Here is a 12,688-nt window from a genome sequence, read left to right as displayed (position 1 = left end):
ACACACGACTCTGTTTGGAATCCTTCAAATGTTTCAGGACAGCTATTTTAATAAGTGGAAAATCATTGACTACGGCACCTCTTATTTCCCATAGCTAAATCAGGCATCTCCTAAGAATTAGTGAGGAGATGTAACTTTCTTCATCTGTTATGGTATGCTCAATTATCTCCCACTCCTTTGTTATCTAAGGAATGCCTGCTAACCATCAAGGAAATATAACCTCTACCTATTTGGCCCTTTGTTAAGAAAAGAGATTTTAAAAAATCATTTTATTGGGGGCTCGTACAACTCTTATCACAATCCATCCATCCATTGTGTCAAGCACATTTGTACATTTGTTGCCATCATCATTCTCAAAGCATTTTCTTCCTCCTTGCGCCCTTGGTATCAGCTCATTTTCCCCTTCCCTCCCCCACCCCACCTCCCTCCTGAACCCTTGATAATTTATCAATTATTATTTTGTCATATCTTACACTGTCCGATGTCTCCCTTCACCCACTTTTCTTTTGTCTGTCCCCCAGGGAGGAGGTTATGTGTAGATCCTTGTCATCGGTTCTCCCTTTCCACCCCGCCCTCCCTCTTCCCTTCCTCCCCCCCGCCTCCAGTATGTCCACTCTCAGCACTGGTCCTGTAGCATCTTCCATCCTGCATTCCTGCCTTTTCTGAAAAGACCACAGATAAAATCCTTACATTGGGGTGAGGCCGAACAAGATGTGCCCCTTGTCCTGGCTTTCCCACATAGTCCCAGGTTACTTGGTGCCCAGCCAGTTTGCTAATTGTGCCCCTGTGCTCCGTTTGAGGGCACTGGTGACACAGCCCCCACCCTCTTCTCCTGTCGGGGCCATTTTCAGTCCCATTCCTCTCTTTGGGGTTGCGCCCTTGGTTCAAGAGGAATGAGAAGACAGACGCTGCCAATGCACACACCTCCATAAACCACAAGTTATAAAATGCATCAAGCTTTCCATTCTGTGTGCCTTCACCCCACCCCTCCTCTATAATATTTCTGTCAAATGATGTTTTCCAACACAATACTCCTTATACCAAATATCAGATGTAGGTCACTATCTGAATTATTTCAGATATCAGAGGCAGCTTAGTGCCGTTCAGTGCTCATCTTTGGAAGCGTGAAAAGTGAGATAGTCTGTTCTTTGCCGTGAAGAGTTGAGCTTTTAGAATGTTACACCGGGAGACCGCTCCCTTTTCAAACAGCTTCCTGCTAGGCACCAGCCATCTCGTTACACAGAAATGCCTGCGCTCCTGTCTCTCATCTCGGGGAGCGTCCCTGGAGCTGAGCAATGAAGAGCATGGGAAGAAATGATCCAGGTGGCTGGCAGGCGTCCTGAGAGTACAGTGAGAGAGCAGGGAGGGGATGATGCTGAATCTGCAGAGGGGGCACATTTGATAGGCGAGATGACAGCAGAGGGCACGTGTGAGCTGAGCTTTGGAGGAGGAGGAGAATGAGCCCCTCAGGCAGGATGCAGACCCTGCATCCGTTTGTTGTGAAGAACGTAGCTATTACGTTGACCAGAACACGCAGTCCCACACTTGGACTGCTTTCCCCAATCTCTGCGTCTGGGGGTTACTGTCTTTGGTTTTCCTAATGAAAAAAATGGGGGTGGGTAGCTTACCATTCTTAAAATAGCCCTGCTTTTCCAATTTGTTGACATACTTTCAGATTCTGTTTTGAAACACTCTTACAAGTGCTCTCACAGGCCTTTCACCTACAAAATACAGTTACCTCCAGTGGCCTTTAAGGCTGTTATTTTTCTCTCTTAATAAAAAAAAATCACCTTCTTTCTCTTCTGAGTCTCTGGTCGTGGTTCCCCACCCCCACACTTACATTTTGCAGTCCGGCAGCATGGCGGTGCATTTGCACCTGAAAGTCTGGTGGTGGCATCGTGCCCAAAGGCCTTCCTGCCTCTATCTCAAAGGCTGGCTGTAAGTAGCTCCATAAAGCTCCCAGCAGCAGTGTAGTGGATGAAAGAAACCCTCCATTGCTTTGCCACTATCACCCTGGTCTCTGGTTCTCCCCCCTCCAGGTGCCCCTTCCCTGTCTTCTCCCCCCATCCCCAAACCAATCTCACTGTCTATGGGTTAGAGCTACCCCTGTGCATTGCTGAGATAGAAGCTAGTTAGGGGAGGAGAAAGCCCGGTCTTTCTCCCGAGAGCAGCTGGTGGTTTCAAACTACCTACCTTGTGGGTCATACCCAATGAGTATTTCTCAAAATTAACCTTCTGCCTTCTTCTCTCAAAGGGGAGCTCGTAGGAGGAGATGGGTGACATCCTCAAGGTCAGCAGGGTGACTCCATCAGCAGCTCCTCGGACAAAGAGGAGGCTTTCCATCCTCATAAAGCGTTACAGGGGCGGTTCTGTCTTGTTTGTTAGGGTCGCTGTGAGTCAGAGGCACCCCTTCTCTCTCCATGTTCACTCATGATAGTCATACAGGTTCCCCTTTCTACAATTGCCAAGGAACTCATTCTATCAGGTAGATGTATTTTGCAGTCACCCCCAATCTTTGACGTCCTCTCAGGCGTTAAGCTGTCTTCTCTTCCCAGACCTCGCCTGCAGGCGAGCCCCTGTGGCCCTCGGTAAGTATTTCCTATGGCCCGGTTTCCTCTCCTCTCCTCCCTCTTCCCTTCCCACCACACTAGCGCCCTGATGAGATAGATTCTTGCCTCCAAAGTCTTGGCTATCCATAACCTGTCTTCTCTGTTGATGCGGGTTGAATTTTAAAATGTGAAACACATCTACTGAAACTCCATCACCAATGATGACATTCAGATATTGGTCTCATCTCTTCTCTTGCTGTCTTTGAGCATGATTTCCCACTGTAGCTAAGGCAGAGTCAACTCCATGGCCGGGCATCCTTTCAGCGGTACTAAGCTCATGTAAGAAGCCAGAACCGCTGAGTGCGAATTCGAACTCTGCTTTACTGGTAGCTCTGTAACCAGTGGCAAACCATTACCCTCTCTGAGTCTCTTTTTCCTCTCCCCAGGCCTCTCCCCAAAGTTCATTTCTAAAGATTAAATGAAGCATTTAGAGCACTATGTAGCATATTGGAAGTGTGTGGTAGGCATTAGCCATTATGAGACCCAATTCTTTTTTTTAAAAAAAATTTACTTATATTTCTACACACATCTTGTTAAGTTCCTGCCCTGGTGCTTTTTTTGGTTATCATTAATATGCATACATATATTTGCTCTCAAAAATAAAGGGAGAAACAGAAACTGCTTTATATATTTTACATAAATGCAGTGTTTAACCAAATGTGTGTGAGATTTGCTCTTTGATGAATTACTTGAGAATGAATGAACATTCCACTTGTCGACTCAGTTTTTCTCAAATATGCAAATGCATTGCTACTTTAGAAGCTTGCCAAAATTAATACCTCTTTGTTTGGCTATTTAATTGAGCTTCATCTCTGCCCTAACTGCCTTCTTTCCTCTCTTTCACCCGAATTGCCTCCTCCCTGACCTCACACCTTTTCTGCTCCACGCTGCCCTCCTCTCTCTCATCTATTTCCCCTCCTTTGCCATAATTGTGGAGAATTGGTGGCATGGGGTTGATGCACTGTGCTGCTAACTGCAAGGTCAGCAGTTGGTAACCACACGCTGCTCCACAGGAGAGGATGGGACTTCCGACTCCTGCCCAGAGTCACAGTCTGGCTAACCCGCAGAGGCAGTTGGCTTGGAAGTTACTCAATGGCAATGCATTTGGGTTCTTTTTTTTCCCCCTAATTTTGAATTCCCATTAACTCCCTAGAGATTGATAACCAACCCCTATGGATACACCAGGAATACTGTTTCAGAAGAGAGGCATTTTCTTTTTCTTTCAGTGTTTCCATTCACCCTGTTGGTTTCTTTTTCTTTATTTTTTAAAATTGTTTGTAAGATTTTTAAAAATCATTTTATTGGGGACTCGTACAACTCTTACCACAATCCATCCATCCATCCATTGTGTCAAGCACATTTGTACACTTGTTGCCCTCCTAATTCTCAAAACATTTGTTTTCTACTTGAGCCCTTGGTATCAGCTCCTCACTCTTCCCCTCCCTCCCTGACTCCTCCCTCATGAACCCTTGATAATTTATAAATTATTATTATTTTGTCATATCTTACACTCTCCAACTTCTCCCACTTATCTTTTGTCCATCTCCCAGGGAGGAGGTTATATGTAGATCCTTGTAATCAGTTTCCCCTTTCTACACCACCTTCACTCCACCCTCCCGGTATCGCCACTCTCACCACTGATCCTGAAGGGATCATCTGTTCTGGATTCCTTGTGTTTCCAGTTCATGTCTGTACCAGTGTGCATCCTCTGGTCTAGCCAGATTTGTAAGATAGACTTGGGATCGTGATAGTGTGTGGGGGGGGAGGCGGGGGGAGGAGGAAGCATTTAGGAACTAGAGGAAAGTTGTATGTTTCATCGTTGCTATTCTGCACCCTGACTGGCTCGTCTCCTCCCTGCGAGGGAGGCATTTTCATAACCCTTTTTGTTTAAGTAAACTAATAATGGACCATGTAATACTCAATCATAAAACTACCTGTATGAGATGCCAATACATAGGTAATTATTAAATGTTAAAATGGCTAATTTCTGAGCAAAAAGCAATAATCTCATAAGAACCTTGTAACTACATATGTTGATTGCTGTGGTATGTTCGGAGTCTAGTCTGTCTTTCTGGGAAAGGAGGAATAATGGCATGGTGTCATGCAGTCTTTTTAAGGGGAGTTGGACCAAAGGTGTCTCCACGAACAAATTCTTAAGGCTTTGATCCCTCCTCTCCTCCAAGGTCATAACTGATCCTTTTCCTTGTTCAGGGCTCTATTTCTTCCTCCCAAATTTGAAAATCATCTCAAACTGAGTGTGCAAAATTAAGTGTTTCTCATTTCAATGTGTGTCCTCATTAAACATCTCCTTTGTCAGTGCAGCAATGTTCTCATGTGTTCTGTTCAGTAACAGAAGTAGAATCCCTTTCAGTTGATTTCCTAATTACATATACGCCTGCACAAAACCAGTATGATTTACACTCTATTTGTATTAGCGAGGACTCCTTCTTAATTCACACGGTGTACACGCTTGGTTGCTAACCAAAAGACAGGGGATTCTAGGCACCTCCGAAGACAGGGCCAGTCACCTGAAAAATCAACCACTGAAACCCTGTGGAATGCAGTTCTCCTCTGCTACACAGAGGGTTGCCATGAGTTAGAATGGGTGTTGCAGCAGCTGTTTGTGTCTTAGTGATTGTAAAACTGAAGGTGGACTATGGCTACAAGCCCTGTAGAGAAGTCAAGGCTGTGCAGCTACCAAAAATGAATGATAGAGTGAAAAATCAAACTTCAATTCTCATTCTCTGACCATTACCAGAAATGCCATGAAACGTTGAGCAGTATAAAAAACTCTCTGCTCCTGCTACTTCCTGATCCATGCGTGGGAAGTGAATGCCTAGGTCTGGTACAACGTGCAGGTCATTCTGAAAATCCTAAGTAACAATAATACATAAGCATTGTTAGGGGATTCCCATTTGTGGCCATTGTTCTCAATGTTGTCTTTTTTATTTTCCTTTCAATTTAGGGTAGAAATTTTGCTTCTGGAGAGGTTGGATTTTTCCCAAGTGATGCTGTCAGACCGTGCCCATGTGTAAGTACCAGGCTTTTATTTTATGAGAGTTTTTTTTTGATGGTGTGATTAGTGATGCAAGGATCTACAAAGGAAGCTGGCTAGATCCCTCATTAATTTTATCAATAATTTCATGGCTTAATGTATGCCCAGTGCTATTAAATTCCAACGTAAGCATGGTTCTAAGGTTTTTCTTCTTCTTTTTGTTTATATGTTAAGATATGTGCAAAAGGTATAATTAGCCAAATCAATACGCCCAGAGATGGGAAATCAAGTAAGCCCAGGCTGCCGACTAGCCGTTGTACAGATTATCCTTCCCCGCTAAGTCAGGATGCAAGCATCCGATCTGTGGCCGAGGCACTTGCCTCTTCAGCTAGTGTGCTAAACAACAATGCAAGTCCACACAATCTGTAATCAGTTTTCTCAGTGCAGTTTCTTTGCTTTAGCTGTTTGTTCAGTAATGCTTTTGTGGAATGCTTTGGAAACATTTAATACAGTAACCTGACTTGAGGATGAATAAATGTTCACTCAGCAATAATAGTGGCTGAAGGAATATATGGGTGAATACAGTGTAAAACATACTTCTGGCGCTTGGTGAGATTTGGAAGCCAGAGTTTAGGGTAATATGATTTTGCTACCCTAAACACCATTTGGATATTTAGGGTGAATTCTTCTACAAAACTATTTAAGTTATTAACTCCCAGGAAATAAAATTCCTTCAGCGGACCCAGGAACAGAACTCCATATTCCAGTCTGAGCTGACCATTTATCCTCCCATATTGGCTGTCTTTTCCTACAAAGCCCTGGAACAGAAGAAAAGGTGGGAGGAGCATAAATGAGGTGCCTGCACTTGGGCAATATGATCACTGGATGATACCAAGCCTGAAGCTATAGCTCAGGGCACGCGCAGGGAAATTTGTGTAAACCCAAGAACCCGTAGTTGGTGAACTAAAAAAACTCCCCACGAGTATAAGCTTCTCTTGTGCTCGGCTCGTGGCGGAATAGAAAACAGAGTGCAGCCTCCTCGCAGTTTCTGTCTGACCTTAATGTCAAAAGCCACGCAGCCGTGAGACTGAAATTCATATTCCCTCTGGGGCTTAGTCATCTACCACACTACCACTGCGTCAATGGGGAGAACTGCCCCTGGAAGTTCCTGAGCCGCGACTCTCGACAGAGGCGGAAAGGCCCGGCTTCCTCCCGCAGTGCAGGTGGTGGTTTCAGACTGCTGATTTGGAGGTTGGCAGTCCAATGAGTACAAGTACTCCGCTAGGAATCCTTAATTATAAACGAAAAGGGCCCTTCAAGTTATTCCACACGAACTTTGCCCTTAATAGTATAATACACAGAAATGCTACAGTCCCTCTGAAATTGAGCCACTTTGCATGTAGTCCTCCAAGAATTTCACGGATGTTGTAGGGAACACGATTTCACAATTTTAAATCATTAAATTCGGGAAGAAACAAGCCACCTTGAACAAAGGACAGAAGAGACAATAGGATCCAAAATTAGATCTACAAAGATAGCAGATTTTAAAATGATCAGATACTAAATAAAAATTTTCATGGTTAGTTTGATTGAAAAAATATAAAAGGAATTAAGAGTTTAATGGAAGCAAGACGCTATCCCAAATGGGTTTATTTCAAAAGGAATCAGAACTTCTAAAAATAAAAAGATATGAAAATGTTAATAGATATAGATACCGTATGTACTCGTGTATAAGCCAAGTTTTTCAGCACACTTTTAATGAAGTTTTTGTGGTAAAATTAGGTGCCTTGGCTGATATTCAGATTGGCTTACACTTGAGTATATATGGTATTAAGGATACATTACATGACCTATTGGAGTTGTGATAGAAAATTGGAAAAGAAATCAGAGGGTAAATTTCAGATGACTTCCCAGAGAGATGCGTAAATTGAGAATATAGCAGAGAAGGGTGAAGAAGGTTCCCGTGCATCTACTTGAAGGAGAGACTAGACATTGTTATGGAGAACCAATTCAAATAAATGATGGCTGACAACTCTCCAGTCTCTATCCAGTAGTCACACTAACAACCCAAAAGAGGAAGTTCAAATGAATGAAGACAGGGCTTTCTACTCTCATAAAGAGTTTCAGTGTCAGAAACCCACAGGGGCAGTTCTACCCTGTCTTATAGGTCACTATGAGTCAGCCTCAACTAGACTGCAGGTGAGTTTGAGCTTGGTTTTGCACAGTGGTCAAGGACATGGTTGTTATCAGAAACTGGCAATTTGAGCTAACCGGTTTCTTCACAGAAGAACTCTTTGGCAACTTGCTTTCATAAAGACTTCCAGCCTTAGAAACACTAAGGAAGTATATTAGATGGGTATATTTCAATAAAACTGCAAGACATCAAAGGAAAAAGACAAAGTATTAAAAATCAACCAAAGAAAAGCTAGATTACCCATAAAGGATTGGTGATTAAGTTCTCAGCTCACAACAGTAGTTAGTAATGCAGGGGCAGTAGTGAGGTTTGTGGCGGGTTGACAATGTGTTAAATTAATAGGATACAAAATAATTACCTGATGTCTAAACTTCCACCTAATTGACAAAAGTTTGAAATCTGTACTTCGCAAGCTACTTTATCTAGGGAAGCTGATCAAGCTTGGGGCAAGGGCATTGCCGTAGCTGAATGTCCTGGGGGGTTGGCCTTTTAGCCTGAAGGCAAACACTAGACAGAGTGACTGAAATTCCGGTACAGCACCCACAGTCCTGCTCCTTTGGAGGACCGGAAGTACAGAATTCAGGGAAACCACAGAGTTGGAGTGTCGGGCGCTTCCCACCCCTGGAGTAGAGCGTCCACAGAGAAGAGGAAGCGCCTCCACCTGATGGAGTGACTCGGTGGCTGCAACAAGTGAGCCCAAATGTAATCATTGTGAGGGCAGCCCAGGACCAGGCAGGGTTCTGCTGGGCTGTGCATCAGGTCAGGATGAGGGCAGCTAACAATAACAAAGCAGCTGGAAAGGAAGGTGAGACAGCTCAGAGAGGAAAGAGGCCAAGAAGGGGTGGGATAGTGGTTAGTTATTGGGCTGCTAACCCCACGTCAGAAGTTTGAATCTGCCAGCTGCTACCCGGGGGAAAGAAGAGGCCCTCTGTAGTGTCAGGCTTGGAAGCAGCCAGGGCAGTTCTACCGTGCCTGTACGGTTTCTGTGAGTCAGAGTTGACTTGATGGCAGTGAGCCTGCTTTTGTTTGGTTTTGCGGTTTGTTTTATTGTAGGTAAGCATGTACATAAATTGGCTCAGGAATAGCCATGCTTAATGTATGTAAAGACGGAGAATAAGAGAGGATATATTTTTCCCATCAGATTTCAGAAACCACGTGTATCTCATCAAAAGGAGAATTGATTTCCATTTGTAAAAAACATGATATAAGAAAATACTTGCAAGATTTGAGTGGATATGATCTACTTCCAAAATTAATTGCTATGTATCAGGATTGTATTAGATTTTAGGAAAATTCTGAATATAAGGCACTCCTAGTTTTTTCTCAAGAATTTCAAAACTTTACTCACCTTGACTGGTCATTTGATGAACATTGGTATACTCTCTTTGCCTTTTATTTCCTAGTTGCCATCAGCAACTCTTAAGAAATTTTATTTTTTATCTACAGAGAAAATGCAGTGTTTTTCTTATGTGTGAAGCTTTACAGGAATGAGAAAAGGGAAAATATTATTTCTCACACCCTTTTACCCTAAAAAAAGCTTTTTGAGTTTGTAGACTTCAAAATCAGAGTTTCACATTTGTTCTATAAAGTAAAAGTCTGCATCCAGTACATAGTGTTTGTTTAGCGGCTTTCTCCATGTGGTAGGAAAGCAATGGGCTATTTGGATTTCTTCACCACATTTTTGTTTTGATTTTCTATGCTAGAATTCAACTGCATTTATAATAAATACTAAAAACTTCCAGTTCATCTTTTCCCCATGCATCTCTTTCCTTGAAGGTACAGTGGCAGTAAAAATGAATGAAAGAATGAATTAAAGTTAAAACGAATTATTTTCTACTTCTCTGCCATATACCGTGATTCATTCTGTATAAAATTGCCAATGGACAGTTCCAGGACCATGTTACTTAGGGTTTTTATAGCGCTGACTCAGCTGAGCTGAATTAGTGATTGATTTCTAAAAGCTTCCCTTAAGTAAACTTAATCTATTTTTGCCTTTTTATATCCTAGGTGCCCAAACCAGTCGATTATTCTTGCCAACCCTGGTAAGTGTTAAAAATGTGTATGTAGCTAAGTTGAAATATTGCCCCTCCGCGCGAGGGTGCCTTCAATGTAGGGGAAGTAAACCGCATTCCATTTTCAATTGTCCGGGCAAAAGGTGTGTTCAGATGTAACAAACACTAACGATGGACTGATACATCACTGACCTTTCCAGATTTCCATCAGAGTAGGGGGGTGGTGGTGTGTGGGTGTCATGATAAATTATATGTTTGTCCTAATAGCCATAGAAAGAAATAGGAAATAGGCAACTATATATCTTGTTTATTTTTTTTTTATTTTAGAAATGTAGACTTCACAAAGCAAAAGAAAAAATAAGTGTAATTTCATGGTGTATAACTAAAATTAAGTCCCAAAAGGTTGATAAAGCTTACAGCTCCTTTAATGCATGCACCATGGGAGGAGCCTGCACGGAGTGTCCCGCCACTTGGAGGGTGGGTGGCATCAGGGGAATGCAGCAGACTTCCAGGAGTTCCAAGTGTAAGAAGACAGTGATAGTTCACCTGGGAAAATATCATTAGGGCCCAGAATTGTTAAGATCAGTGGAAACTGCTGTGTAGCATGCCGGGCAGCATTCTTCACACTGTATTGTTTTGTTTTTATCAGTCATACAAGGAAGATTAGTATGCCCTGTTTACAGATGAGAAATTAAGGTTAAAGCCAGACAACTAGGATGTTCAGGAGGCGGCATTCAAAGTTGCACCCTCTGCAGCTTACAGCTGTTGCTGGGAGCTGCTGTAGATCCAGCCTGGACGCACGGTGGCTTTCTGTATTAGCGAATGCCCTCGGCCTTCCCGTGGCCCGTGGTATGTTGGAGTCCACTGTTGGGCCCTGGGGCTTTTGTGGCAGTCCGCCTCGTTGACGGTTTCCCTCCTTCCCGCTAGCCCTCTATTTTACTAACCTCTTGGCGTAGCGGTTACAGCTTGGGCTACCACCCGGAAGGTCACCAGTTTGAAACAACCAACTGCTCCACGGGAGCAAGAAGGGGCTTTCTCAGGCTCACTTTCATCCAGTTGATGCCGACTCATAGCGACACTTTCATCCAGTTGATGCCGACTCATAGCGACCCTCTGTCTCTGAGTTCCCAAAACAGTAACTGTTTGGGGAATAGAAAGCCCCTTCTTGCTCTCACAGAGTAGCTGGAAGTTCAACCTTTATGCACTCGTAACCTTTAACCACCAAACTGCCAGTTCTGCCCCGGGATTTCTACTCCTGGAAAAGTTGCCATCTCAGAACTTACCCACCAGGGCAGTTCTCCCCTATCCTACAGGGTCGCCGTGAGTTGGCGCTGACTCGACGGCAGTGAGATGGGTCTTGGAAATATAAACCATGGACCTATTTACGCTTTTATATTCATTTCCCTTAATTTTGTGTTTGACTCTTCTGAACACGACTGAAACAACTTTCATTTTCCTGATGTTGACATATATGCACATACTTGAAGTATCAGGATATGGATGCAATGAGCCCCCTGAGAATTTAGTATACTTTCTGCTTACAAGTGTGACTAAAATCAGAGTTGTCTTGTTTTTTTTTTAATATTCTGTTTCCTGTTATAACAAACCCTGGAGGAGGAGAGGTTACTTTGTAATACATAGATAGAGGTTGCCCAGTGAATAGGATTCTTCTCATCTGACTTGGTTTCCCTGAGTGGTCTTTGTCTGCCGTCTCAGCCTGCCTGCCTTGCCCGTCTTTCTTCCACTTCGATTTTGAGTCTGCTGTAAAAACTATCATCTCTTTGTGGTATATCTATAAATCTTGCTACATTTTACCTGGATTAAGGCAAATTTGAGATCCTGAATTCTATGGGATTTAAAGGTATAATCCTCGCAGGATTACAATTTGAGACCAGACCTGCTTGCATGCCTTATGCTAAGAACACCAGACACTAGTGAAATCGCGTGTGCACAGAGATTCGCTTTCTTCTCTTTTCGTTTACCATTTTCAGCTAACTACTCATTAGAGTCAGAGGGATAATGACATTATAGATAAATACTAGGGCTGCGAGCTACATGGGTCTTATTAAATTAACCTCTCAAGTATTGAAGAATTGTTCAGAGCACAGGACAGGGCAAAGGAGAGTAACTTTTGTACGCCTTTAAAAATCACATACTTATAAATAACAAAATCACAGTTAAAATAGTGTTGTTTGTGATGATTAAAACAAAATGAAATGCAGACAAAGGAAGAACCCTAGAAATAGGAATAAATAAGGATATCATCACAGAAGAATTTAAGACTGCTTTGTATTCCTGAGTGACCTGAATAGGTTTTTCAAACTAAGCAGGCAGTTTCATGTGAAATGCCGTCTTCTAGGGAACAAAATTATCAAATCCACAGAAAATGGAAGGTTCAATTTTAGAAATACTAAACTGTTTCGAGAAAATTACACTGAATGATGACACGTGGTTCTCAAGTCACGGATCGGTTGAACATCCCCAAGTATATTATCTGTTCATTATTCCCACATTTAAAAACAGGTTGTTCCCACAGGTGAACTTTGTCTCTTGTACAGGCCATGGAATGAAGTAGAAAATAAAGGTGATTATCATCAATTATCTATGTTTCTGGGTGTCATCAAGGCTGAAAACTGAAAACCAGTTTAAAAGCTCTACAGAAAACATGAGCTTGCCAAGTCCCTGGCTCACAGGGCATGAAAAGGCAGTCGGGCACCCTGCCGCTTCAAGCCCTAGCAGGAGACACTCGATTCGGAAAACTTATTCTATAGAAAAATCAGCCAAGGAAACCCCAGATTGGGAGATACCAGGTGCCCTAGCAAAAGCAGAAGTGTTCAAGGCAAGTCTTTTGCCGGAATAGAAAAAAATCGCTCTCTCG

General features: G+C 42.9%; 1 protein-coding gene across 1 annotated transcript in view; it reads left to right on the top strand.

Moving 5' to 3' along the window:
* The window catches only part of VAV3 (vav guanine nucleotide exchange factor 3), a 405,543-nt gene that overhangs the window by 355,620 nt on the left and 37,235 nt on the right, over nt 1-12,688 (top strand). The window contains exons 21-22 of the mRNA XM_075558833.1: nt 5,575-5,640; nt 9,806-9,840. Coding sequence (XP_075414948.1) covers nt 5,575-5,640; nt 9,806-9,840 — 101 coding nt within the window. The remainder of the gene's footprint in view (nt 1-5,574; nt 5,641-9,805; nt 9,841-12,688) is intronic.

Source organism: Tenrec ecaudatus, chromosome 1, assembly GCF_050624435.1.
Source record: "Tenrec ecaudatus isolate mTenEca1 chromosome 1, mTenEca1.hap1, whole genome shotgun sequence".
Lineage (NCBI taxonomy): Eukaryota > Metazoa > Chordata > Mammalia > Afrosoricida > Tenrecidae > Tenrec > Tenrec ecaudatus.
The sequence above is the reverse complement of the archived record's forward strand: the minus strand, read 5'-3'. Positions and strand labels throughout refer to the sequence as shown.